This window comes from Grampus griseus (assembly GCF_964374135.1).
Source record: "Grampus griseus genome assembly, chromosome: 14".
In the NCBI taxonomy this organism is placed as follows: domain Eukaryota; kingdom Metazoa; phylum Chordata; class Mammalia; order Artiodactyla; family Delphinidae; genus Grampus; species Grampus griseus.
The window spans coordinates 29,888,828-29,916,368 of NC_139008.1; the positions used below are offsets into that span (position 1 = coordinate 29,888,828).

General features: G+C 54.8%; 1 protein-coding gene across 1 annotated transcript in view; it reads left to right on the forward strand.

Moving 5' to 3' along the window:
• LOC309832696 (uncharacterized protein) overlaps window positions 1-27,541 on the forward strand; it is a gene marked incomplete at its 5' end in the record, with an annotated part of 144,772 nt that overhangs the window by 109,288 nt on the left and 7,943 nt on the right. Inside the window, 19 exons of the mRNA XM_082670680.1 lie at window positions 627-770; window positions 864-980; window positions 2,578-2,785; window positions 5,397-5,563; window positions 6,995-7,107; window positions 8,145-8,226; window positions 11,583-11,720; window positions 14,366-14,528; window positions 16,770-16,891; window positions 17,479-17,619; window positions 19,056-19,169; window positions 19,264-19,392; window positions 20,015-20,176; window positions 21,538-21,702; window positions 24,572-24,740; window positions 25,159-25,343; window positions 25,569-25,661; window positions 25,813-26,017; window positions 27,299-27,483. Of these exons, the coding sequence (XP_082526806.1) occupies window positions 627-770; window positions 864-980; window positions 2,578-2,785; window positions 5,397-5,563; window positions 6,995-7,107; window positions 8,145-8,226; window positions 11,583-11,720; window positions 14,366-14,528; window positions 16,770-16,891; window positions 17,479-17,619; window positions 19,056-19,169; window positions 19,264-19,392; window positions 20,015-20,176; window positions 21,538-21,702; window positions 24,572-24,740; window positions 25,159-25,343; window positions 25,569-25,661; window positions 25,813-26,017; window positions 27,299-27,483 (2,802 nt within the window). The remainder of the gene's footprint in view (window positions 1-626; window positions 771-863; window positions 981-2,577; window positions 2,786-5,396; window positions 5,564-6,994; window positions 7,108-8,144; window positions 8,227-11,582; window positions 11,721-14,365; window positions 14,529-16,769; window positions 16,892-17,478; window positions 17,620-19,055; window positions 19,170-19,263; window positions 19,393-20,014; window positions 20,177-21,537; window positions 21,703-24,571; window positions 24,741-25,158; window positions 25,344-25,568; window positions 25,662-25,812; window positions 26,018-27,298; window positions 27,484-27,541) is intronic.

Consider the following 27,541-nt stretch of genomic DNA (forward strand, 5'->3'; position numbering starts at 1 on the left):
GCTCCCTTTTGCATCTGCCTTGTTTTGTTCGACGTTATGTTCGTGAGATTCCCCCACTCTGTGTTGATTATCCTTTTTCACTGCTGTATAGTATTCCATGGCGTGCCTCTATCACAATTCATCTATCTATCCTATCCATTAGCACTTGGACAGTGTCCAGTTTCTTATTGTATATTATTGTATTAATTAATCACACACGTGTTTTTATTTTATTTTAAAACTGTTTTTATTGTGGTGTAATATGCATAACAGAATTTACCATCTTAACCGCTTTTTAGTACACAGTTCAGCGGTATTAAGTATGTTCATATTTTTGTGCAAACATCACCACCATCCATCTCCAGAACTCTTTTCATCTAGCAAAACTGAAACTCTATACCCACTAAACAATAACTCCTCATTTTCCCCTCCCCCGAGCTCTGTTGATTTCCTTCCTTTTTAAGGCTGAATAGCATTCATTGCATTGGGTGGATGGACCAGATTTTGTTGAGCCATTTATTCATCAGTGGACACTTGGGTTGCTTCCACCCTTTGGCTATTGTTACGAGTGCTGCTATGAACACGGGTGTACAAATATCTCTTCATGATATCTCACACGAGTCTTGGTTTCTCTTGCTCTATTGTAGACCCAGCAGGAGGTGAACTTGCTGCTCACACACAACCTGCTTCAGCCCTTGGCCCTCCCAGCCCACGTCCTGCTGGACCTGACCACCGAGAGGCTCGGGCCCAGCTACAGACACACCCTGCAGGTTGGAGTGGATGGCAGACAGGTGGGGGCTCTGCTGACGGGGCCTTGGAGGGCTGGGGGCTGTGGGGATGGCCCAGCCCAATGGCCCCAGTCCCACGGTCATCCACCCTGACAGGTGTCTGAGGAGCTGACCTTCACTAGGTGGCCGGAGCACATCTCCCTAGACTGCACGTTCCAGCACAACATCCCCACACTGCAGACGCTGTGGGTGGAGGACAAGCTGGGCCTGCAGGTCAGCCTGAGCAAGTACCAGTGATAGTGGAAATCATTCATTCATTCATTCATTCAACAAACCTTTCTGGAAATACCTCGGAGACAAGGGGATGGTAGAACAAGGTTCGGACCTCCCTCTGAGCCTCAGTCTCCTCATCTGGAAATTGGGGGTGCTAATACTCATTTTTCTTGCCCAGCCATGTGCCCCGGGGCTGTTACACACTCTCCTCCTCCAGAGCTCCTCGCACTCCCAGCAGACCTGGCGCTTGTCCTCAGCCCTCTTTTTCCCCGTTTTCCACACACACTCCCTTCATGCGCTCATCCAGTCTCACACCAGTGCCGTCTCTGCACTGCCATGTCCCCCATTTCTCCCTCCACTGAACCCCAGACCCGTAGGCCCACCTGCCTGCTGGATCTCCACTCGGATGCCTGGCAGGCACCTCCGACCTGACTGTTCCAAACCAGACAGGCCAACACCCCCGACCTGCCCCTCCCCGTCTCCCCATCTCGGCAAATGGCACCTCGTCCATCCTTCCAGTCGTGCAGTCAAACCCTTGAAGTCAACCTGGATTGACCAGCCTCCACCCAGGAGCCCCCCAAGAGTCACCTCATTAGCACAAAAGACTCTCCTATCATCCAGGAAATTCTAAGGGACTTAGGAGCTCCACGTCAGATGCTTCTGTCACCCCCATCACTCAAGAATTTACAAGGGTACAGGGGCTCTGTGTCGGACTGGGGTCAAAGACCAAACATTAGCAGGAACCGGGGGCAGAGACATCTATATCTACATCTTTCTTCTTATTTCACACCCTTCCTAGCCTCTTCCCAGCTTTCTCTTTTCCATCATCTTCCCATTGTTTGACACGTGACGCCTTTGACCTTGTCCTGGTCTGTCTCCCACTGCTGGTGTTTAAGCTCCACGGGGTCAGACATTTCTGTCTGTCGTGTGCATGACAGCATCCCTAGGTTTAACAGGGCCCAGCATGTAGTAGGTGCTCAGTCAGCATCGTTGAATGATGGAGTGACACTTCCCACTTTATAGAGTGGGTGACATAAAGCAGGGAGGGGCCTCGCCACCTGTTGCCACGCACTGCGTGTTCGGCCAGTGATGGCTGCCGTGCTGTCGTGGCTCCAGTGATTAACTTACGTACATAGGGTGGGGAGGTTGCGAACTCAAAGGCCTTTGAGGGCCAAGGTGTGTATTTTTAACTTTTTGAAAAAATTTGAAAAAATTTTATTGTTAACTTTTTTATTGTGGCAAAATATGTATTGACCATTTGAACTATTTTAAAGTGTACAATTTAGGGGCACTTAGTACGTTCATAAATTTGTGTGACTACTCTCTAATTCAGAACGTTTTCATCGCCCCAGATGGGAACCCTGTACCTGGTAGCAGTCACTCCTCAGCAGGCAGAGCCCCTCGCCACCAGCAAAACAGCACACGTGTAGTTGGCCACGTGTAACCTCCAACCTGCTTCCTTGAAGGGGTCCCGGTTCTTCCCATCCCAGCGGCATGGGTGGTACAAAACCCCAGGGTTTGTGGGAGCTGGTGCCCGCTGGGCTGGGCTGACGCTCTCTGTGCAGGGTGGTCCAGCATCTCCTGGGTGTCATTCCAGGTCTCCGTGGACGTTCACGACAGTGACTCTGGCTTTGAGAATTCGGGACGCGTCTCGGCAGGGGCCACGTCTCTGAACTACTCCGTGAGCTGCCATCACCGCGATGGGCGCCTGGAGCTTTCTGGCTGGAGTGAGCACGACAGCCAGGCCCTATGGCAGGCGGGGTTCCCAGCAGAGGCCCGCATCAGCGCCGAGCTGCAGACTCGCGGTAAGGCCGCCAGGCACTGCCCATGGATGAGAGCTGGCTTCCCCCATGTGGGGACTGCCCGCCAGCCTAAGGCCCAGTTGACCCTGAGCTCCAGGACTAACCAGGACACCCTTGGCCTTGGAGCCTCACTCCTAAGGGAGCGTCTATTCACTTCCCAGGGCCGCCAAAGCAACGTACCATAAACTGGGTGCCTTAAAACAACAGAAGTTTATTCTCCCGCCGTTCTGGAGGCCGGAAGTCAGAAATCAGGTGTTGTCAGGGCCATGCTCCTTCCAAAGTCTTCAGGGGAAAATCCTTCCTTGCCTCTTCTAGCTCCTGGTGGCCCCAGGGGTTCCTGGGCTTGTGGCCGCATCACTGTGATCTCTGCCCCTGTGTCTCTGCCTCTTCTCTTCTTTTTATGAGGATGCCAGTCATCGGACGAGGGCCCATCCTAATCTAGCGCCTCATCTTGGCTTGGTTACCCCTTCAGAGACCCTATTTCCCAATAAGGCTGCATTCACAGGTCAGGGACTGAGGACTTCAACATAATTTTTAGGGGGAAACAGTTTAACCCATATTGGAGGAGGAAGGGAAGATGACAGTGATAAGAGCCACCATTGATTGAATGCTTACTGCGTACATACCAGGCAAGTCCTCAGTACACAGGAGCTGAGGGAATCTGCTCAGCCATCCCATGCACACCAAGGGAAAGTTGAAGCCCCCAGTGGGGCCTTCGGGCCCTCAGGAGCCACACCCTAACCTCTGACCTCTCTCCTGGCCCCTGCTCAGTCCACTCCTTGATATGCCTCCAGCGCATGAGGCTTGCTCCTGCCTCAGGACCTTTGTACAGGCTGTTCCCTCTGCCCGGAATGCTCTTCCCCACAGTCACTCTCTCACCTCCTTTGGGTATTTCTCAAATGTCGTCTCCTCAGTGAAGCCTTGCCTGCTCCCCCTATTTATTTGCACCCCCACCTCTCTCCAGCTCTCCCCATCCCTCTCCCTGGCTTTGTCATTCTAACATACCGTGTAACTTACTTTTTAAATATCTTTATTTCTCATTGCCTGTCTTCCACTCACCCCACACTAGAATGTACACTCCACGAGGACGGGGATGATGTTTGTTTGCAGAGTGACAGGTAGTAGGTGTTCAATTAATCATCTGTTGAGTGAATGTGTGAACATATGAGAGAGGGGTTAGTAACACCATCCCCATTCTGCAAGGGAGGAACAGAAGTACAGAGAGGTTGAGTCACTTGTTCCGGGCTACACAGCTGGTTAATGATGAATCCAGGTGGTATGACTCCAGAGCCACCCTCTGACCCCTGTGTAGATTGTGGCGATCAGGATCCCTGTGTGTCCCCGAGTCCCTTGGGTCATCTTCTTCTGGTTTCAAACTCTTCCATCCTCGGCTCTCAGCATCCTGTGGTGTGAGCGGGGTCTGGGTCAGACAGGCGACTGTCTCGGTGTGCGCTGACCTCACAGACTGCTCTGAGGAAGGGTTTGTAGGGGGTGTGGGGGGAAAGTAATGGGACAGTCGTCCCAGGGATAATTTCCACACTCCAGTTGCCCGGGGCCAGGAGGCCTGGTGTGCTGGCCTCCAGCCAGGGTGACATCTCACCCCCCACCCACTGCCATCCCAGTCCCTCGGGGGGCATTTTCTGCCTGGCATCAGCATTCTTGGTGACTTCCCACAATCTGGAACCTCCCCGGGCAAGAGGACTTGGTCCCCTTCACTGTGTGTCCCCTCGTTCCTCATGCCCCCCCCCCCACATAGTAGGTGCACGTGGTTGAACATTGCCTGATGAAGGAAGGAAATGACCCCTTCCTGAGACCTGCTATGTGCCCCATGCACAGGTGTTCGCAGATGTGGAATCTCAGTTGATCTTGGCAATGTCCCTCGAGGTGGGCGGGCTGTGCCCACTTTATAGGTGAGGAGACTGAGGCTCAGAGCTGCCAGGCTTGTCTGTGTCTGCCAGAGAGGGCCACCCACCCTGCTAGGCCCAAGTGGCAGGTGACGGGGCTGGGCCAGATCCTGGACTCTCCTTTTCTGGAGAGTTTTTACCTGCTGCGAAGATGAGGGGCAGCCCAGCGGGAGGCAGGGGACTGGAAGAGATGCCCCTGTGGGGTGGAAGGGGACAGAGACCCTCCAGCCTGGGCCAGGCAAGCTGCAGGTCAGTATTATTTGATATTGATTTGATATTTGATTGACCCTGAAGAGATGCATCATTGGTTTGTTCATTCCCTCAACAAGTACCGGACACCTATGATGTGTCTGGCTGGGGCTGTGCTAAGTGCTGGGGTTATAGCAGGGAATGAAACAGACTAAAGGCCCTCCCATCATGGAGCTGACCTTCTGGCAGGGGAGGGAGCAGGAAGCGCTGGGAGGTACTTTAGATGGGCAGTCATGGGGGGCTCCTCGGAGGAGTTGTCCTGTCAGCAGCGACTCCAATGAGAGAAGGAACTGGCCAGGCCTAGATTGGGGGACGCCTCATGACAGATGATGTCACTGGGACTCAGAGAGGTGAAACACTTGCCCAGGGTCAATCCCACTGGTATCCTCAGGGTGCGACCCTAAACTGGGAAGGGAGGTGAACCCCAGTCTCTAGCAGCCTTTGCCATTCTCTGCCTTTAGAGACCCAGACCCAGGCCCATGTGGTCCTCCAAAGTGGGGATGGCGGGATCAGCGTGGACGTGGCAGCCCTGGTGGCCTGGCCGGTGAACGGCCCTCTGGAGCTGGTGGTGAATGTCAGCCACACGGCGCCCGCTCTCCGGAGGCTGGGCCTGCCCTTCGCCAGCCAGGTGAGGAGTGGGTGGCCAGCCTGGGCGGGGGCAGGCTCCCTCCTAATTCTGTCAACTCCCATCCTGTTCCCGGGAGCAGAGGACCACTGTGTGCACAGTTGACCGGGATGCTCTTGCCTTGTGTCTCTCCAGCACTTTACAGTTTGTAAAGGCTTTATTAATAATAGTAATAATTGTAACCAGTGTCTACTGAGTGACCTCTGTATTCCCAGCTGTGGGGCTGGTGTGGACTGGCCCCCTGCATCTCTGTGTTCCAGTTCCTGATGCTGTGTCCTTTCCGCCCTTCCACTTTTTAAGCAAAATCAAAGCTCAGCTTCCATTTGTAGAGCACCTACTGCGTGCTCGGCACCATGCTAAGGGTTTTATATGCATTGACTCATCACCTGACACCCCAGCGAGAGGCAGAGCGGCACAGTTGTTACGGAATGCCGTCTCCGGAGGTCAGTCCCAGCTCTGCCTTTTGCTGGCTGTGTGGCCTTGGGCAAATTCCTTAACCTCTCTGTGCCCTCCATCTCCTCATCTGTGAAATGGGGATAATAATTGTGTCGATAATGTGGGGGTTGTGAGGATGGAGCGAGGAATACCAGGAATGCACCTGGGACGGCGTGTGGCTGAAGCAGATGCTTTAGAAGCTTCTGCTGCTCTGGTGGTGATGATGATGGTGGTAACTAATCATCATCATCATCATCTCTGGGTCACACATGAGCGCCTAGGTGACCTGCCCAAGGTCACATAACAAGTAGACATCAAGATAGGGACTCAGGCTTGGTACGGGGCCCTTCCATGAGATGCTCCCCGCCAACAACCCCTGAGAAACGAAACGTGCTGTGGCCCCACTGCATGGGGCCATGTTCCAGCCACTGTCGTGTGGTGTGAACTCACCTTGCTTGGCTGGGCCCTCCCACTCCCCCATGAGTCACAGAGCGCACGCATCAAAGCCTCTTTTCCAACCTCCTGTTTTGGACTATCCAGCAATCCCCCTGCCCCTCACTGCACTCTGCCGTGGGAGGAGTCCTGGAGGGCCAGGATGTCACTGTTTACGCAGAGGATCTGCGTCACTGTAACCCACAACGGAGCAGCCCGAGCTCCCTTCTACCCTGACTTCATCTGAATCCCCTTTTCCTGGCCTCAGGACCGGGTGATGGGAGACCCGTGGGGAGGTCATTCTTTGCCGACATCAGGGGCGCAGGTCTGCACTGGGGGCCCACGGTAGGCAACCTGGGCTGCAGTGAGGGAGCCAGTCCAGGCCCTGCCCAAGGGTCCTCACCGTCCAAGAGGTTGTTAGATGGGGCCAGGCCTGATAGGCGTCTGCCACGCCGGGCTGGGGGGGACAGGGACATGCTGGGGCTGTGGAGCATGGCCTGGCCTGTGAGGGTCCTCAGGCCCCTACCCTCCCCACACCTCACAGCCTTCCCCCACATCCCTCTTCAGCTCATGTTCTGGGAGCTCTGGACAGAGGAGGAGATGAGTTCTTCCCTGCAGCTGACCTGTGATTCTCAAGCCTGCCTGGTCTTCAACATCCGTGGCCAGAACCGGGCGCTCAGGTGAGGGGTTCTCTACACTCTGGGGGCCCTGAGAGGAGAGGAATGAGTGAGGGAGACCACAGCTGAGCACTCCTGACCTACAGCCCCACTGCACAAGTGTGACAAGGGAGGCTCAGAGAGGCCAAGTGACTTACCCAAGGTCACACAGCTGATAAAATATCTTTGACCTCTGGGGGCAGGACATGGATGAGGAGTTCTTGGTCTCACAAACTAAATGCATCCCAGGCCTCGAGTACATATTAGTAACTATTACGGCTCTTCAATCCAGGGACCTGCTGGGTGCCGGGGTCGGGGGTCTTACAGTCAGATGAAGTCAGGTGGCCAGTGGTTCTCACCTGGGGGCGAGTGTGCCCGCCCAGGAGTGTCTGGCAATGTCTGGGGAAATGTCTGGTTGTTACGACTCGGCATGGGATGCTACTGGCTCCTAGTGGGCGGGGGCCAGAGGTGCTGCCAGGCCCCTGTAACGCACAGGTCAGCCCACCACAGTGCATCGTGTGGCCCAAGGTGTCAGCTGCGCTGAGGGTGAGACACCCTGGTGTAGAGGCACCACCGGGCCAGGACAGCCCCCAGGGCTGGCAGCAGTGGGGAGACATGAGCACCCCAGCCTGAAGAGGCAAGGAAGGGGTGCTGGGAGGGAGCCCGGGTTTAAATCCCACCGTCCACTCTGCTGAGGCTCCACTGGCCAAGCCCGAGGGGGCCCGTCGGTGGGCCTCCAGAAGACGTGCCTCCCGGTACCACCCAGCCCCTGTGCTGAAGGGGAAACGGAGGGACTTGTCCAATGTCCCTGCCCAGGACCAGGCAGAGGCCAAGCTGGGATTCAAACTCAGGTCGCCTGGGGGCAGGCTGCAGCCCCGACCATTACAACCCATGGCCCTCAGGCCTCGGGGCGTGTGAATAGCCCTTTATCGGCTCTTCTGCTGCTGGGTTCCTGAGTCTCCACCCCTCTGCTGGGGAGGTTGGCTTGGTCCTGACCCGGCCCTGGAGGCCGTGGACAGGGTGCGCTCAAGCCAGGCCTCTCACATCCTCTTTCTTTCCAGCAAAGAGCTGCGGCTCTCAGGCCGGCATCACCTCCCCATCCTCCTAGGCTGCTGCCCCAGCAGAGCCTCAGCCTCAACCAAGGTAACTGTGTCCCCGCCTCCCGCGAGCTCCTAACTGGTTCCAGGTGCCCTGCCCTAGGCGGGTGTGGAGAGTGTTAACACATCCACATCTGTCTGCCGGCTGCACAGGCCCCCGTGGGCGACGCTCGGAAACCCCTGGCTCCAGCTTTCCCAAACAGGCCCAGGTTTACATTCCTGGGCTATAGCCCCTGCGGCCCCCAGCCAGGCCCACGAGACCCTTAGGAGCCAGGGGAGGCTCTGCCCGCCTGGTGCCTGGTGCCGCCTCACCCGGCCTGGCACGCTCCCGGTCGCTGGATCAGATGACACGGCCTCAGATGAGCTGAGCCAGCATCACCTCCCAGGTGTCCCGTCTGCCTTCCCACGGGTCTTTGCGTGTCTTCGTGCCCTGTGTCCACAAATCCCATTTTTACCTGGAACCCCCAGCATCTCCCGCACTCATGCATCTGCCCTGTGTGTAGCATCTGGAGGTCCTGGGGGAAGACAGGAGGACCCATGAGACCCATGATTCCCCCTCCCTCCGTGCTGCTGCCATTGTTTATTTCTGTCTGCCCCTCTTCCCCAGATCAGGAGATCCTGGAGGGTGTGCCCAGCACCTGGCACAGGGCCCAGTACATAGTAGGTGTGTGTAGTGAATGAATGAAAGAAAGAAAGAATGAATGAATGAATGACAGGATGTGTAAATGAGTGAGTGATTACAATCACCAGCTGGTCACTTCATTATCCCACCAGCCACCCAGTTTTGTTAAAAGCCCTCCCTGCCCTGGGCCAGGCTGCCTTTGTTTATAGAGCACCTACTGTGTGCCAGGCCCTGTACCCACACATCACACAGAATCTCAGTGCTCCCCAGATTTCACTGCACCATCATTTGGGGAACCTCTTAGTTTTCCCCTAATCTTTATTTTGAATAATTTCCAACCTATAGAAAAGTTATTGTAGGACAGTGGACATTTACCAATCGGTTTTTTCCCCAGTTTTATTGAGATGTAATTGACATACAGCTCTGTATAACTTTAACATGTACAGCATACTGATCTGACTTACATCTATTGTGAAATAACTACAGTAAGTTTAGTCAACATCCATCATCTCATAGAGATACAGAAAAAGAAAAGGAAAAAAAATTATTTCCTTGTGATAAGAACTCTTAGAATCTCCTCTCTTTTTTTTTTAAATTAATTTTTATTGGAATATAGTTGATTTACAATGTTGTGTTAGTTTCAGGTGTACAGCAAAGTGAATCAGTTATACATATATCCACTCTTTTTTAGATTCTGTTCCCATGTAGGTCATTACGGAGCATTGAGTAGAGTTCCCTGTGCTCTACAGTAGGTCCTTATTAGTTATCTATTTTATATATGTGTATATATCAATCCCAATCTCCCAATTTATCCCTCCCCCCCTTTCCTCCTTGGTAATCATAAGTTTGTTTTCTGCATCTGTTTCTGTTTTGTAAATTGGTTCATTTGTACCTTTCTCTTCTCTTAACCACTTTCAAATATACCGTCCAACAGGGTTAACTGTAGTCATCCTGCTGTACATACATCCCTGGTATTTATCTTATATCACCAAGTGTTAATATCTTACCACATCTTTCTATTTATACTTACATATGTTATATACATTTGTATATTCGTACACGTATTTTCTGTATTATTGTGAGTTAATATTGAGTTGTTTCTGGAGGCATCTCTTTACTCCTAAATACTGCAGCGAGTATTTCCTATAACAAGGGTATTTTCTTGTGTAACACAACAGAATTACAAAATTCAGGAAATTTAACATGTGACATAATACCATTATCGAATATATGGTTCATCATAAAATTTCCCAGTTGTCGCATTCTTTTGCAATAATGTTCTTTCGAGCGGTTTTGTTTTGTTTGTTTTAAATCCGGAATGCAGATCAGGATCATCCAGGGTATTCAGTTTCTTAATCTAGAAATTCAGTTTCTTAATCCGAAATCTCTTTAGTTTCTTAATCTAGAACAGAGGTCTGCAAACTTTTACTGTAAAGGGCCAGATAATAAACATTTTAGCCTTTACACCCGATACCCTCTCTGTCGCAACTACTACCATTGTAACAAAAGAGCAGCGATAGACAGTATGTAAATAAATGGGCATGGTCGTGTTCCAATAAAACTTTATTTACAAAATGAGGCAGTGGGCCAAATTTGGCCCAAAGACTGACCCCTGATCTAGAAGTTCTCTTCCCACTGCCTACATTTTATTATTACACTTTTCAGACACTGAAAAATTAAAACAATTTTATAGTGAACACCCACATACCCATCACCTAGGTTTTTTCATTCATATTTTGCTCTACTTTATCACATAGTTCTCCATCCTTCTTAATTTTTGATGCATTTCAAAGTAAGTTGCTGATATTGATATACTTGCCCCTAAGCATTTCATTGTCATTAACCACATTAAAGAAGAACTGCATTGCACAACAAGGATTTACTGTGTAGCACAGGGAACTGTATTCAGTATCTTGTAATAACCTATAATGGAAAAGAATCGGAAGCTGTATACCTGAAACTAACACAATATTGTAAATACGCTATAGTTAAGTTTTCAAAAGAACTCCTGCATTGATGATTTTGCAGTGTTCAGGCAGTTGTTTTGCAAAAATCCCCCATTTGAATTTGTCAGATTGTTTGTGTGAGACATGATTCAGGTTGAACGTTTTTGACAGGGGCATCACTAAATTAATGATGCTTCTGGAGAGCTCTTAAGAATACCAGTTCTTGACCCAGTTTCCAGAGGCTCTGTTTTTATAGGTCTTGGGTGGGGGCCCAGAATCTATATTTTCGGCAGGTGCCCTAAGTGATTCTGCTATTCAGCCAGCCTGGAAGTTAGCACATTATTTCATATAGTTTTCATATCAACCCATTAATAAAGTAGGGATCATTATCCCAATTTATCTGATAAGAAAGTGAAGGTGGTTATGGAACTAGCTAGAGGTCATTCATCCCATACCTGCTAGAGCCCGAATTGGGGCCCTGGTCTGTTTAATGCAATGCTTGTGTGTTGTCCTCTGCAGTAGACTGCCCCCTGCTGTTCACAATGGTAATACAACTAGAATTCTTGCCTGCCCGCCCCAGGCTGGTAGCTATCTACAAGTCAGTGTTAACAGCATGAAGGGCACAGGGAGATTGTTGTCATGGCCACACCTGGTGGTCTAAACTGAGCTTCAGGACCCTCGTGTCATCAGAGTTTGTCCCATCCAGGGAGCTGTGCGTCTTTCGGGCCCGGGGCTTTGGGAGGCCGAGCTTGCTTAGTGTGGAGCCAGCATCTTCCTCAGTGTTCCGTCAGAGACTTGGATGAGGAGATCTGACTTGCTTTTCTTCTGGCCCAGCTACGATACTCTGAGGGTGGAGCCGAGAGCACATTTGCCTTGATGGTGGAGGAGCATCGTTTCCACGTTGGCTCCAGGCTGGTGGCTGCTAAGAACAGTCTCACCAACATCATCACGCTGGAACAGACCTTCCCCCAGGTGCGTGGAGGAGGCCAGAGCCAGGGCTAGGGCAGGCTGGGAGGCTCCTGGGGCAGCCCTTTGAGAAAAGAGGAATTGTCCTGGTTCCTGGGAGGATCCAATGCAGGCAGAGCTGTGATATGGGCAAAATTTGCTGGTAGTGGATTCTCAGCTGGCCTCTGTATCCATCCATCCTCCCTCCTTCCCTCCCCTCCCTCCCTCCCTCCCTCCCTTCCTTCCTTCCTTCCTTCCTTCCTTCCTTCCTTCCTTCCACATTATTTATTGAGCATCTACTAGGTGCCAGACCAGACACTATTCCAGAAACTGGGGATGTTGCTTAGAACAGGATTGATGAGTCCTTCCTCTCACCAGGTGTACAGTCTAGTGGGGAGATTGACCAACAAAAAAATCAAATAAGAAAATATACCAGATGATGATACATACTATAGAAAAAACAAAATGGGGTGATATGAGTGGGAATTACTGGGGAGCTATTTAGGTGGTCAGGAAAGGCCCCACTAAGGAGATGACATTTGAGCTGGCCGGAGATGACAAGCAAATATCAGCCATTTGAAAATCTGGTGGAAAGAAGATACACAGACGGTCAACAAACACGTGAAAGGATGCTCAGCGTCACTAATCACTAGAGAAAAGCAAATCAAAACCACAGTGAGGTATCACCTCACACCAGTCAGAATGGCCATCACCAAAAAATCTACAAGCAATAAATGCTGGAGAGGGTGTGGAGAAAAGGGAACCCTCTTGCACTGTTGGTGGGAATGTAAATTGATACAGCCACTATGGAGAACAGTATGGAGGTTCCTTAAAATACTACAAATAGAATTACCATACGACCCAGCAATCCCACTACTGGGCATATTCCCTGAGAAAACCATAATTCAAAAAGAGTCATGTACCACAGTGTTCATTGCAGCACTATTTACAATAGCCAGGACATGGAAGCAACCTAAGTGTCCATCGACAGATGAATGGATAAAGAAGATGTGGCACGTATATACAATGGAATATTACTCAGCCATAAAAAGAAACTGAGTTATCTGTAGTGAGGTAGATGGACCTAGAGTCTGTCATACAGAGTGAAGTAAGTCAGAAAGAGGAAAACAAATACCATATGCTAACACATATATATGGAATCTAAAAAAAAAAAATGGTACTGATGAACCTAGGGGCAGGACAGGAATAAAGACGCAGATGTAGAGAATAGACTTGAGGACACTGGGAGGGCTAAGTGAGACGGGGGGAAGCTGGGACGAAGTGAGAGAGTAGCATTGACATATATACACTACCAAATGTAAAATAGATAGCCAGTGGGAAGCAGCCGCATAGCACAGGGAGATCAGCTCGGTGCTTTGTGACCACCTAGAGGGGTGGGAGAGGGAGGGAGGGAGGCAGAAGCAAGAGGGAGGGGATATGGGGATATATGTATGCATATAGCTGATTCACTTTGTTATACAGCAGAAACTAACACACCATTGTAAAGCAATTATACTCCAATAAAGATGTTAAAAAAAGAAGAAAAGAGAAAAGAAAATCTAGTGAAAGAGCATTCCAGGCAGAGGGAACAAGACGTGCAAAGGGCCTGGGCAGGAATGAATTTGGCATATTTGAGGAATGGCCACTGGGCTGGAGCAGAGTAAGTGAGGGGGAAATGGTGGGCAGTAGTGGGAATCCAATCATGCAGGGCATGTCAGGCCACAGGGAGGAGTTTGGATTTTATTCTCTCTGAAATTGGACGCCTTTTGAGGACACTATCCAAGGGGTGCTTTCAGATTCCTCTGGCTGCTGTGTGGGGAGGGACCTACAGGGGACAGCAGAGACAACAGTGAAGAAGCCAGTGGGCAGGGCCAGAATGATGATGTCTTGGACCGAGGTGGGGGCAGTAGTGATGGGCTTTAGAGACATTTAAGAGTCAGTTTCCCTCGTCCCACCAAAAGTCCCCTCCACCCTCCACCTGTGGCACCCACCAGCAGGGAGAGTGCTCCTTGCTGAGCCTTTGCACAGGCTGTTCCTTCTGCCTAGAATGCCCTTCCCTGCTTTGTCCACTTATTTTCTTTGTGTTTCTTTGTCCCTCTAATATCTTTCGTGGCTACTCTTGTCACCTTGTCCCACCATTTTCTGTCTCTGTGACTGTCTCCCCACCAGCCTGGAGGCCCTGAAGGGCCAGGGCCAGTCTTGTTTATCTTTGTACCCCAACCCCCAGCACTGGGTCAAGGACATAATACGTGCTCACTAAATGTTTGAGAAATCCTACTACCAACTGCAGCAGCCCCACATGGCATTGTCCATGGGTCCAGCCCTGGGCTGAGCACATCACACCCATTATATCACCGAAGTTGGCACTGTTATTCTTACCCCATTTTATACACAAGGAAATGAGGCCCAGAGAGGTTGGGAAACTGGCCCAAGGCCACACAACTTGGAAGTGGAGCTGAGAGGCGGCTGTCCTCTTTACAGGGGGCGTCGGTCTCCTATGTCACACCCCTTGCACCCCCTCACTCCCCTCCCTTACATTATCTGCCCAGCCCAGTAAACTGTTAGAACTTTGTTTCTTGTGTTTCCTCTTCTGAAAGCTTCTCTCCTTTCCTACCCTCAGCGGGAACATGGGCCGGGTTCCCCTGTGACCCAGCTCCATCTTTCTCTTCCAGCTCCACACCCTTCCTGGGGAGCTGGTCCTGCAGACCTCATACGAGCGAGCCCGTGGCACCCGTGTCCTGCACCACATGGTGCTCTGGGATGGCCAGGAGATGGCCATCAACGGGAGCCTCTCCGGGCCCTTCCTCAAGCCCACCGGGACCCTCAGCCTGCAGGGTGAGTCTCCCAGTGGCTGCAGCAGGGGTGGCCCATTCACCCAGTCACTCAGAGCACCATCATTGAGCACCTGCTTATCCCAGGTGCTGTTCCAGGTGCTGGGGATCCACTGGGAAATAAGATGGCCCAGGTCCCCGCCTTCAGGGAGGCAGGCTGTGAGCAGGGACACATACTGAACAAGATAACGTCAGGGTGTCTCCTAGAGAGAAGGGCTGAGAAAACAAGCAGGGCTTGCTTTGGGGGCCTGGAGCTCCTCCAGGTGGGGTGGTCGGGGAAGGGCTGTCTCAGGAGGTGATGTTTAAGCTGAGCCCCGAGTGACAAGAAGGTGAAGCTCTGGGGAGATCATTGCAGGCAGAAGGAACAGCAGGTGCAAAGGCCCTGGGGTGGGAACAAGCTTTGTGGCTGGAGCAACAGCAGAAGGCCAGTGTGGCTGGAGTGGACTGAAGGGAGGAGCAGGGGGAGATGAGGTGGGAGAGGTCAGGGGAGCCAGGTCACACAGGATCCCAGGCCCGGACAAGGAGTCGGGGTTTTACCTGAGTGTGTTAAGACAGGAGGGTAGGGCCAGGGCGTGGAAGGTGTGCCAACTCTGAGCATCCCCGAGAGGCTTCAGAGCGGAGGCCGACAGACTGAAGGTTGGCAGGGGAGGTGAGTGCAGCCCCAATGGTGGCACCCGTGACCCCTGCGGCCCTCCAGGAAACAACCCTGTCCCCAAGGGTCTGTGCACACAGACTGTCAGTTAGTGTTTGAGGAGCCCCTTACACAGAGCAGAGCCCGACCTGCTGGCCTGCCAGGCGGGAGACACGGTGCAGACCCCGGCCCCGGGGGACGGCTTGCTGAGTGGCCCAGTGGAGTTCCCCATGATCACGGTTGCCACACATGTGCCCTGCAAGGCAGAGGAAATGAGAAGACCCTCAGCATGCCAGGGCGGTGTGTGTGTGCCCTTGTGTGCATGTGTGATGCCCTCGTGTGCATGTGTGAGCGTGTGCGTGCTCGGGGGCCCGTGGGTGGGCGGAGCAGTCCGTGGACCCTGCCAGGTGCTCACAGAGCATAGGAGCCAGCAGGTCAGGGGTGGAGGGAATGAGGGGTGTGGCTCTGCATGTGGCATGCAAATGTGGTCAGTGCTCCCTGGACTGGTGACCAGATGATGCCTTGAGAACCAGGTGGTGCCACCGTCTCTGGGCACAGCTCCCCAGAGTCTGTGTGGGGACAGGCAGCACCCCTTCCAGAGGGCTCAGAGGGCAGCACGGTGGCTGTTGTCTGCAATGGGGTCTTGGTGGACTCCTGCTCTGGGGGTCTAGGAAGGCAGGACCAGTTGGTGGCCTCACAGGATGGGATCAAGTGGTGCAGGAGGTCAGGGCAGCTGGACTCAGCCTTAAGGGATGAAGGAAGAAAATCTAGGGCAAGGAGACTGTCTTCTGTGAGGCCTCAGCTATGAAGGTACCACCTGTGTCACACCCCAAGGTGGAATGAGTTCATAGCGCAGGTGAGTGTGGCCAGGTAGGTGTGGGACATTCAAAGAGTCCTGGGCAACCATGAGTGTGAGGGACCTGAGAGTGATACAAGAAGGAGACTGTATCAGTCAGCTATTGCTGTGTAACAAATGACCCCAAACTCAGTGACTTATAGTAATAAGCATTTATCACTGCTCATGGGCCTGTGGGTCAGCTGGGCAGCTCTTCTGGTCTTACTCACGCATCAAAGTCAGCCCCAAGTTGGGTAGGTGGTGCTGCTGATCTTTGCTGGGCTTTCTAACGTGTTCGGGGGCTGGCTGCCTGTCAGCTGGTCTGGGACAGCCTCGACCGAAACATTCAGGTTCTCCTCTGTGTGGTGCCACTGTCCAGCAGGCCAGCCTGGGTTTGTTCTCACAGTGGCTGGGCAGGGATCCCAGAGAGCCAGTGGGAGCTGAGGACGCTTTAGGCCTAGGCTGGGTTTGCCAGTGTCAACTTCACCAAATTCTACAAGCAAATCACAAGGCCAACCCAGGTTCAAGGGCCAGGGAAACAAATTCCACCTCTTGATGGAGGAGGTACAAAGCCTCGTTGCAGGAGTAGAGATTTGGGGTTCTCATGGGGACACTGAGGGACTATACTGAGTGGTATGGGGACCAAGTGAGGGTGTAGCTTCTGAATTTTGTGCAGATTACCTGAGCGTGTGGCCCCAAAGTGGCCCCCTATACCCTCTCGGCCTCGAGCCGATGTCCTCAGCTCATGTTCCCGCCCCTCCCCGTGTCCCTGCCTCCAGTGGAGCTCACCCACCCGCTGCCGCTCCCCCTGCCTCGGCACTGCAGCCTCCGCCTTGCCTCTGAGCATTCGCGACGCAGCCACCAGGATGACCTGGTCGTGGGCTGGGATGGCAAAAACCAGGTAGGCGTTGGGGCTGGAAGGATACCTGGGAAGCCCACCCTGTGGCCTGAGTGGGGCACTTGGGGCGCTGCCCTGCCCGAGGAGCCTTACAGGGCCAACAGGGCTGGGCCCCAGTCCCCAAGGGACCATCGGAAGGGCACTGGGTGGGAGGAGGAAACCTGGGTCCCAGCACCACCTGGGACAGGAAGACCAGTGGCTGACGCATACTGCAGGCCTCTTGTGTGCCAGGTACATCAGCCCCATTTCTAGAAGATGAAATTGAAGCTCAGAGAGGCATGAGGTCTTGCCCAGAGTCACGGAGCTACTGGAAGGCAGGGCTGGGATTTGAACCCATGAAATGCCTCCAGCCACCACAATGTGTCACTCCCAGTCCCATCTTTGTCATATGCTTGTCCCCATCTGCTTCTCTCCGTGCCTCAACTTACTCCTCTGCAAAATGGGCTGAAGCTCTTGGAGGGCCTCCCACAGTGCTGGGCCAGCAGCCCTCACTCCCATGACCTTGATGAAGAAGGTTGCCTGCACTGGGTGGTGGGGAGGGGGTTGGCCTCTCTGGGGGAGCCCTCCCCCTCAGCCTGTCCCCTCCCCAGGTGGTGCTGTCCTCCTCTCTTCGTCTGGGAAAGGGCAAGCTGGCCGCCCACCTGGCCCTGGCTCACCCCTTCAGCCTCTCCTGGTGGCGGGCCGAAGCCAGTGGCCTTGCTGAGAGCAGGGGTGGCAGGCAGAGCCGGCAGGTGAGCAGGGAGCATCTGAGGGGCCCTGGGTGGAGGGGTCTTGGGGGTTGGTGAGCTGCGTGGCTGAGCCCACGGGTGGGGCATCTGGGACCACATGTGGGGGAGGAGGATCCCATTTGTTCATCAGAGACAAGGACATCTCTGGAATCACAGATTCCTGAAGCTTGGAACCCCAAAGGGACCTTCATTCATTCCTTCATTCCTTCATCGGTACCTTATTAAGCACCTACTGTGTGCCAGGCAGTGTTGAGGTGCAGACACAGTCCCTGCATTGATAAAGCTCACATTTTAGTGGGAGAAACAGTTACAAGCATGTCCAGTTCATCACTGAAGTGTCCGTTTGTTCAGTCAGTCACTGCAGGGGTTTGAGCAGGGCAGCTGGACTCTGCATCTGACTGGGAGGCCTTGGGCAGCTCACAGCACCTCCCTAAGCCTCAGTTTTTTTCTTCTGTGAAATGGAAGACAGTAGGCCAGTGTGTGCCAGGCAAAACAGGCAAAAAGACCAAAACTCAAGCAAATGAATGAATAAAGAAATTAAGAGTTGTGGTAAGCACCATAAAGAAAGTAAGGAGGGTGCTAAGAGAGAGAAACATTGGAGTGTGGGGGGCTGCTTTAGATGGGGTGGACAGCGAGGGCTTCCTGGAGGAGGTGGTTTGTCAGCTGAGGACCCGCGGATGGGGAGGAGCTGCCTGTGACAAGCTGGAGAAACAGCGCAGTCCAGGCAGGAGGAACAGCAAGCGAAAAGGCCCCGAGGTGGGAACGGGCTGGGTGCTTGAGAGCCAGAGGCAATTAAGACCAGGACCAGGGAAGCGATGGGGCAGGCGAGAGGGGAGATGAGGTCAGGGGAGGGGCAGCCCGCAGGGCCCCTCTCTTGGCTCGGGCTGCCATAGCAAAATAGTCCAGGCTGTGTGGCTTGAACCACAGACATTTATTTCTCACGCTTCTGGAGGCTAGAAGCCCAAGATCAAGGTGCCAGCACTGTCAGGTTCTGGTGAGAGCTCTCTTCCTGGCCTGCAGCCATCTCACTGTGTCCTCACGTGTCGGGGAGAGAGCTCTCTGGGGTCCTTCTTACAAAGACACTCATTCCATCATGACCCCCCCCCCCGCCCCAAACCTCATCTAACCCTAATCACCTCCCAACGGCCCCACCTCCTGATGCTGTCACATTGGGGATTAGGGCTTCAACATATGAACTTGTGGGGTGATGTGAGTCAGTCCACAGCAGCCCCACGAACCCCAGTGAGGGACTCAGATTTCATTCTGTCTTTGGGAATGATGAGTCTGGGTGTTGAGAATGAGGAGTTTTCCATCTGAACGCCTCTGGCCTCCCAGCCTGAGCGTGGCTCTAAGCTCTTACGAACACGAACGCAAGAGGAGGCACCGTCTCCACTCCCCACCTCTCTCCTCCGCCCGCCACGGGCCCCACCTCCTTGCAGGTACAGCTTGCCTGGAATGGAGGGCAGCCTGCGACTTTGCAGCTCACCTGGGCCGACAGGTCCTTGGCGCACAGCACCTCCTGGGATGGTTGCGTGGCCACCTCCCCGGGGCAGGTAGGCACTGGCTGCCCTGCTCATCAGGCACAGGCCTTTCTCTGAGCCCTGTGTTGCCCCCCCTCCCCCCAGTCACGTCCTCCATCCTCTTCAGCTCCAGGACACCTGGGGCCTGGGCGCCCTCAGGGCCTGTGGGGCCTTAACACAGACCCCAGCTGTGTTCAGCGAGTGGCTCGATCTGTCCTGGGACGGACGCCGGGTGCAGCAGAACCTGACGTATGAGGTGAGGCCTGGGGGGTTGGGGGTCCCCACCTGCTTCAGGAAGTGCCCGGCTCTGGGGCCCTAGGGTCCTGGGTGTAAGTGCTAGTTGTGCTGTGGATCCCGGGCAACTCATTTCTCCACTGTGAACCTTGGTTTTCTCATCTGTGAAATGGGTGCAGTAATCTTTCCTGACGAGTGTAGTGAGAGCTCTGAGAGGTAAGGAAAGCAAGGTGCCCAGCATGAGGCAAGCACTTGGGGAGCAGACGGGGAAGGAGCTGGTGATGCCAGTGGGCTTCTGGGGAGGGGTGGGGGGAGGTCGGGAGGTCAGGTTTCCAGAGGTGTCAGGGTCAAGGTCTCTCCAGCAGCACCACCTGCCTGGGGCTCCTGATGGGCTATGGAGAGACAGGGACAGCTAGCCCTGGAAGTCCCCTTGCCCCTTCTGGGTCTCCTTAGGCCCAGTCCCCCTCAGTCTCCCAACAGAAGTCCTGCTCAGAGTGTAAACGGCTGCTGTGGGGCTGACCAGGGCTCTGATGGTGGCATTTCTGGCATCTCCCTCCTCTTGTGAGGGTCTCCTGACTGCCGCTGGCCATGGGCACTCTCTCTTCTGGGACGAACCCCCATCCCACGGTGCCTTCTCCTTCCAGAGGCACCAGCCGTCCCGCCCGGACAAGATCCGTGCAGAGGCCACACTGGAGCGCGTCCTCACGGCCTCCTGCACCACGCAGAGTTTCCAGGGAGTCGTGGAGACTGACTATGCCCACTGGCTGCGCCATTCCCTGCATCTGGGGCTCTGCCACCTGCCCAGGGTGAGTCTGTCCCAGGGAAAGGCCCAGGGACTCTGGTGGTGAGGAGAGAGGAGGGTGCCCGCCCAGGTCAGGGGTGTGAGTGAGGGAGCTGGATGCCGTCATCACAGCTCTGCACATGCCACTGGGCGACCCTGGGCAGGGCTCTCTCCTCTCTGAACATCCAGTGCTTCATCTGAAGGATGGAAGATGCAGTTGGTTCCAGCATGTAGGGTGATTGTGAAATTTAAGATGTGACACTGGGAGAGTGCTCAACGCATAAACAAAAGCTGCTGCTTTCGTCATTATTGTTAGGGGGAGGTTTTGGGACCCCTATCCCCCCAACATTCCCCCGAGTTTGTTAGCTGGTTGATTGGTCTTTCCTGCATTCTTTCCACCCTTCCTTCCGCCCACCCACCCACCCATCGTCTCAACCATCCAAACATCCATCCATCCATCTACCCACCCTCCCATCCTCCCTCCCATCCCTCCATCCATTCATCCCTCCATCCTCCCATTCCCCACATCCCAGGGGTCAAACGTTTTCTGTAAAGAGCCAGATGGTAAGTATTTTAAGTCTTGCAGACCATATGGTCTCTGTTGCAACTCTGGCATCGTGTCATGAAAGCCACCACAGATGACATGTAAATGAATGGGTATGGCCACTCCCAATAAAAATCTATCTACAAGGACAGGCAGTGAGCCAGATTCGGCCCATGAGCCATAGTTTGCCAACCCCCAATCTGTTCATCCATTCAGAAAGCATTTGTAAGTCTTACCTCTGCCAGGCTCTGTTCTAGGTGCAGGGGCAAGGACGGTGAAAGGGACAGACGAGGTGCCTGCCCTCCTGAAGCTCACAGTCCAGTGGGTAGAAGAAGAAAAAACAGACAAGATGCACGATATGCAGTCAGGTGTGGTGAATGCTGTGAAGGAATGAAGCAGGGAGAGTGGACAGGGGACTGCAGGGGGCCTTGCTGACGAATGCAAACTGCAGCGGGAACAGCCAGTGCAAAGGCCCTGTGGCAGGAGCATGCTTCGAGTGTTTGAGGAACACAGGGTGGCCCTTAGAGAGCGAGAGGGCGAGGTTAGGAAGATAACGCAGACCCGTAGGACCCGCCAAGGAGACCGGCTTCTCCTCTAAGCGCAATGGGAAGGCAGAGGCTTTGAGCCGGGGGGACAGTGTCTGATTTGCATTTTTTTAAAACTTAGCCTGGCTGCCAAGTGGAGGAGGGGCTGTGGGCTGGGGCAGGAATGGAGGCTGGGAGACCTGATAGGCTATTGTGACAGTCCTGGCATGAGGGATAGTAGCCTGGACCAGGGCATAGGGAGAGGAAGCTGTGCTCCTGCACCTCCCTGACCACTGACACCCCACCCTTTCGTTCCAGGCCCTCTCGGTCTCCGGGGAGCACACCTTGGGCAGCGGTGGGCTTCTGCTACACTCCAAATGCCAGCTGGGCCTCGCTCCAGACCCAGACCACAGCCTGCACCTCAGCCTGACCCTCCGCAACCACAGCAGGCCCTGGATGCCTGACTTCTCCGGGGAGCTAGAGGTAAGGTGGCTGGGTCGGGGCTGCCCACCCCATAGGCAGGATACTCTGATGTCCCTCTGTCTCTCTCTGCCCAGTGGACCACCACTGCCTGGGTGGCTCTGCCATCTAGTGGCCAGTATTAGAACTGCAGACTGGCACCCTAGTGGGGACCTGAGCTTAACTGTAGGTGGGACCCCCTGTGGCTGGCCCCCCGCCCTGAGCAGCTCCTCTGCTGCCCCAACATCAGCCCTTCCTATAACCGAGAGGCAGTGGCTGGACTCCCAGGGTTTGAATCCCAGCCCAACCTCTTCCTGGCTAGCAACGTACTTTGCCTCTCTGTGCCTCAGTTCCTTCGCCTGTAAAGTGGCGGATAATCATTGCACCTACCCTACCTCCCATGGCATTAATATTGCAGGGATTAAGTATGTTAATTTGTATAGATTGCTTAGAATAGTGCCTGATACAAAGCAGCCACTAAGTAAGTATTAGCTGCTATTATTATTAGCTATTATTGGCCGAGTCTTCTCCTACCCCTTCCACCTCCCAGCAGCCCAGGGAGGTAGAAGGGGGCAGAGCTGGGTTCAATACCTGCTCTGCTCCCATCTGGCCAAGGGCTATTGGGAAGGGACCTCTTTGAGCCCCATTTCCTCATCTGTAAGTGGGGATCAGGTATATTTCACAGGGTGGTCAGTGGGGTTCTGGGCACCCCTCCCCTCCACCCACACAGCACGGGCATACAGGAGGGGCTCCATAAGTGCTGTCATCCACCCATCTCTGTGTCTCCCTGGCTGGGTGACCTTGACCTTGTGACTTTCCCTCTTCAAGCCTCAGTCTTCTCTGTCAAATGGGAACAAATCCCATGTCCTTTGCAGAATTGTTGGGAGGAAAAGAAACAGAGTTTGCACAGCACCTGCACACAGTAGGTGCTCATGAGATGGAATTTTCCTTCCAGCATCCAACGCCGGATGAGGCATTTCTGTGTCTGGAGCTCACTCAGCTCCTGTTTCCGAGCCCAGGAGCGGTGGCAGTTTCAAAAGAGTTTTCCTTTCTGAGTTTCGCCAAGGCTGGCTCTCGTTTCCCTGTTTTGCCAGCCAGGCCCCCAGCCACTCCCGCACCTGTAATCCGGGTGCCCCAAGGCTCACTTCCCCAGAATCGGAGGACTGGGAGTGAGCCCCGTGGGGCCCAGCCCGCGGTGGGCGGCCAGGGAGTGGCTGGTCCTCCTGCTTCCATCCCGAGCATGTGCGCAGCTGGTTCTAACCGCTTCTCCCTTGCCCACCCCCTCTCTGCTTGCCCCATTTTGGGGTCCGTGGTGTGGAGAGAGGCCTTTCACAGCCTTGTTTGGTCTCTACACCAACCCGGTGGAGAAGAGGGACAGATTCGGGAGGTCAGGCACTCACCCCGGCTGCTGGGGCGCTCGCCACTCAGTGACAGTGACTAGGACGGACACCTCAGCTGTGGTCTGCAGGACCCCCCCCTCAGGCTCACCTCATGCACTGTGAAATCCCCTAAGGATTCCTGGGCTCCACCCCTCCCACCCACTTAGGAAGCTGCATGTTCAGTGAGCACCCTGAATTGGATTCCTAGGGCTGCTGTAACAAATTGGCCCCAACTCAGTGGTTTAGCACGACAGAAATGTCTTTTTTCACAGTTCTGGAGGTTAGAAATCTAAAATCAAGGTGTCAGCAGGGCTATGCTCCCTCCAGAAGCTCCAGGAAAGAGTCCTTCCTCACCTCTTCCAGCTTCTGGGGGCTGCCAGCAATCCAGGCGTTCCTTGGCTGTGACTGCATTATTCCAATCTCTGTCTCTGTCTTCACGTGGCCTTCTTATAAGGACACCAGTTATTGGATTTAGGGCTTACCCTAATCCAGTATGACGTCATCGTAATTTTATTTCATCTACAAAGAACCTATTTCCAAATAACGTCACATTTACAGGTACCAAGGGTTAGAACTTCAACAGATCTTTTTGAGGAATATAAGCCCATAACACACCTCCTACACACACACACACACACACACACACACACACACACACACACACACACACACACACACACACACACACACACACACAGATTCCTGATAAATTTTGAGAACCACCATTCTATATCTGATCTTATAGATTTTGAACCTGAGGCCCAGAGAGGGTAACACACTTACTCAAGGCTGCACAGCTTGTTAGCTGCAATATCTGGACTAGAATACAGAGCAGCTGAATTCAGGCCAGAGGTGGCTCCCCTCCCCTACAATGGCTTCTTAATCAGCCCATTGGCCTCCCCCCTGCAAGGTCTCCCTAGGGTTCCTTCTCTTAAGGCCTCTGAGGCTTTTCCTGCCTTTGCCCCACCCCATTCGAAACCCCCCTGTCTTGTGTCCCCTTCCCTCAGGGCTGGTGGCTGCAAGGGCTGGGATGAACTGCTCAGTGCCGGCCTTTATGCTAGGTGCTACCCACAATGTCTTCCTTGAACTTGTGGAGACATTTGCAGTGGTTCTCATGCAAACATGGAAAACCTGGCCTGCAGGGGGAGACACCTGGGCACTGGGAACGTAAAAATGCCAGTGCCCAGCCCCTCCCCCAATCAGTTAAGTCCGAATCTCTGGGGTGAGGCCTCGGCAGCAGGAATTTTTAAGCTACTTGGATGCTGTGCGCTGCGCTTGGTTAGGTCCCTGGATGTGGATTTTAATAAGCATTTTCTGCAGTTGGTAGGATTCTGAGCCCTGTGGCAGGGGTGTAAAGTGGGGGGACCCAGTGCCCCTGAAGATGTGGAGGCGGGTGGGCATTGCCTTTTCCCTGCAGGTTCAACCTCACCCTCCTCAGCCACCTCTCCCTGGGCCTGGGGCCAACAGAGGCCAGAGGCCAGGCTGCACTCAGGCCTCTGCCCTTTGCCTCCCAGCTCCGCGGCCCCAAGGCTCAGCAGTTTGGCCTGCTGGGTCGGGTCTCCACCTCAGCTTCTCGAAGCATGGTCCAGCTGGAGGGAAATGTGGACGACGGGGACGAGAAAGTGAGGCTGTTGGTGTCCCGGGCCCCGAACTGCTTCCAGGCCTCGGTGGCCCACAAGGAAGGTGAGTGGAGGTACTGGTGTGGCTCAGCGGCCTGGCCAAGGCCCCAGCTTGGCCCAAGAGTGGACAGAGATTGGGGTGCTGAGAGCTCGAAGTCAGAGGAAACCCTGGTAGGACTTGGTGGTACCCCCAGCTTGGAGGTGATGATGAGCTTCCTGTGGTCACCTGTGGTGCCAGGAGAGGCTGGGTAAGTCTGGACCAGAGGTGGGTGTGGGCTGGGGGATGGGGCAGAAACCAGGCCTCAGGGGTTTGGAGGTTGATTTAGGCAGCTCAGTTCAAGGCCCTCAAATCCTTGGGCCTTTGAGACTCTGCCTGTGGGCAGTGGGGAGCTACAGAAGGCTGTGGAGAGCGGGAGGAGTGGGCAGCTGGGAGGCAGAGGGACGAGTCCTGGGTACAACGGCGGGTCCCTTCCTGGCCCCAGGGAGCCAAGAGGAGAGTGTGGTGCTGCGGGCATGTGCCCACAGGCGGACTGCGGAGGTGGAGGCCCTGCTCCAGGACAGCGGGCAGCCCATCCGGCCCCTGGGACGCCTGACCCTGCAGGCTGCCAACCAGAGCCTCTGCTTGGCTGCACACGGCTGCCAGGGGACCCTGCTGGGCCACGTGGAGGTGAGAGGGCCAAGGGCTGGGGGGAGGGGTGTTGTTCCTACCCCCCACCCCCACCCTGCCCAGGCAGAGGCCACAGGACCAGGATCCCTAAGTCCAGGAGTACCAAGGAAACCAGAGGCAGACAGCCCGTAGCGTGGCCAGCACGTCCTTGGGCGTTGCTGCCGGCACCGAGCATTCTGTCCACTTTGTTCCCGTGAGGCCCAGCCTGTCCCTCTGTGTCCGCAGTCCAGGGTGGCTGCTCTTGGGTCCCAGGTGCAAGCCCGGCTGGAGGAGAAGATCCGTGGCTTGGACGCCTACGTGAGAAGGTTCCAGCGCCTGGTGGGTAGAGTGCACTGTGCTGTCGGGGGCACCCTTGGAGAACGGGAGGGAGCGTGAGGCTGTGGGAGGTCACCCCTCTGGCTCGTCCCGGGCCTCCCTCATGGACATGAGGGTCTGCTGGAGCTTTCTGTGCCCCCGTTACCCTGCCCAGGTGCAGCCGGCGGGTGCCCTGGATGGCGTGGCAGGCCCCCTTCTGCAGCTGTGCCAGGCGGGGCTGGGGGCCGTGCGGGAGAGCGGCCGGGCCGTGGCTGCGCTGTGGGACCAGAGCCGGGCCAGGCAGGGGCTGACACACCGCGTGCCGCTCTACCTGGAGAGGCTGCAGGCAGGGCTGGAGCAGCTGCGGGATGAGCTGGAACGTGAGTGCAGGAGTCAGGGCGTGACCGTGCACCCAGATCCACACCTGATCCCAGGGCCCCCGACCCCAGGCCCCTCACACTCGGCCTGGGCTACTGGTTCAACCAGAAAGGCCACCTGATTTCTGGCAGGCCTGCAGCCCAACTTCCTTTAGACCCTCTGCCTTATTTCTCATGGATCTAGAGCCTTCAGACTTTTGGAACAGTGTCCATTCTTGTCAGTCTCCAAGCTCATATCCCTCATGCCTGCTGCCTTACCTCTTCTGGAACTGCTGCCCAAGTTTCTTCAGTCCCCGCCTGATTTCTTTTGGGCATATAGCTTTACTTCTATTAGGTCCACTGCCGTAGATTCTAGGGCCTATTTCTGGTTCTGTGATAAGCACAAGTGAGACCGTGCGGGTCGTGAAGGCTGCTGTCCCGAGCGCCCTCCTGGCGGTGCTGGGACCCCCCCAGCCTCTCCCAGGAGCACCAGGGCTGACAGCTGGCCCAGCAGGGAGCCCCAGGACCCTGCCCAGCACCAGGGCGGCCGTCCCTCTGACTGGCCAGTGCTCGGGCCAGACAGGCTATTAAATGTACTCTCACCCCTGCTTGTGTCCCTTTGTCAGAATCCCAGGGCCACCCCCAGCCTCGTGATTCACTAGGACTCACAGCTCTCAGGACATAGTTGCACCCACGGCTATGATTTGCTACAAGGACAGGATACAGAGCCAGGTGGCGGAGGGACAGGTGCAGGGGAGGTTCTAGGGAGACCAAGCACGAGCTTCCAGACTCCTCTCCCAGTGGGGCACACAGGACGCCCTCCACTCCCCCAGCTTTGAATTGTGACAACATGTGTCAAACGCTGTCTGCCAGGGGAGCTCGTTAGAGACCCTGCGCCCAGGCTTCTCACTGGGGGCTGGTCACGTATGAGCCTCTGCCTGGCACAGACCAACATTCCAGACTCGCAGAAGGAAAGGGGGTGTTCAATGTAAACCACATTGTTCGTGCAATCCAGGCACAGTGAGGCCCTCTTATCAGGTCTGAGAATGGTGGGAACCCCCCAGAATCCAGCCAGGGCTGACCCTGTGAACAGGCCTTGCAGTTGGGCAGTCTCAGGCCTGCCGGGCTAACTTTTCCAGTCTCTAGTGCCACCACCTCATTCCAGGTCACAGGTCCTATTTCCTTCCTGGAGGCCCGGGTTGTCGGGGGGCTGGTTTTCCTTTGTGGGCCTGGGATGCGGGTAGCGGCATCTCACCTGCCACCAGGACCGGGAGGCCTCACGGTGGGTGGTGGCTGCCTTTGCAGGGCCCCTGGCCACGCTGAAGGATGCCTACTTGGAGGTGACAGTGCAGCCCCTGGACAAGGTGTGGCAGGAGCGGGCCGAGGAGGCCGTGCAGCGGCTGCAGGCCTGGGTGTCCGGGACGCCGGGGACCTGGGGGTCCGGGCCCATCGCGGCGGTGCTGGAGGCCACGAGGGGCGCCCTGGAGCTGGTGAGGTGGGGCGAGGGGGAGGGCGGCGGCCCTGCGGGCAGGGATGGCCCTGACGGCT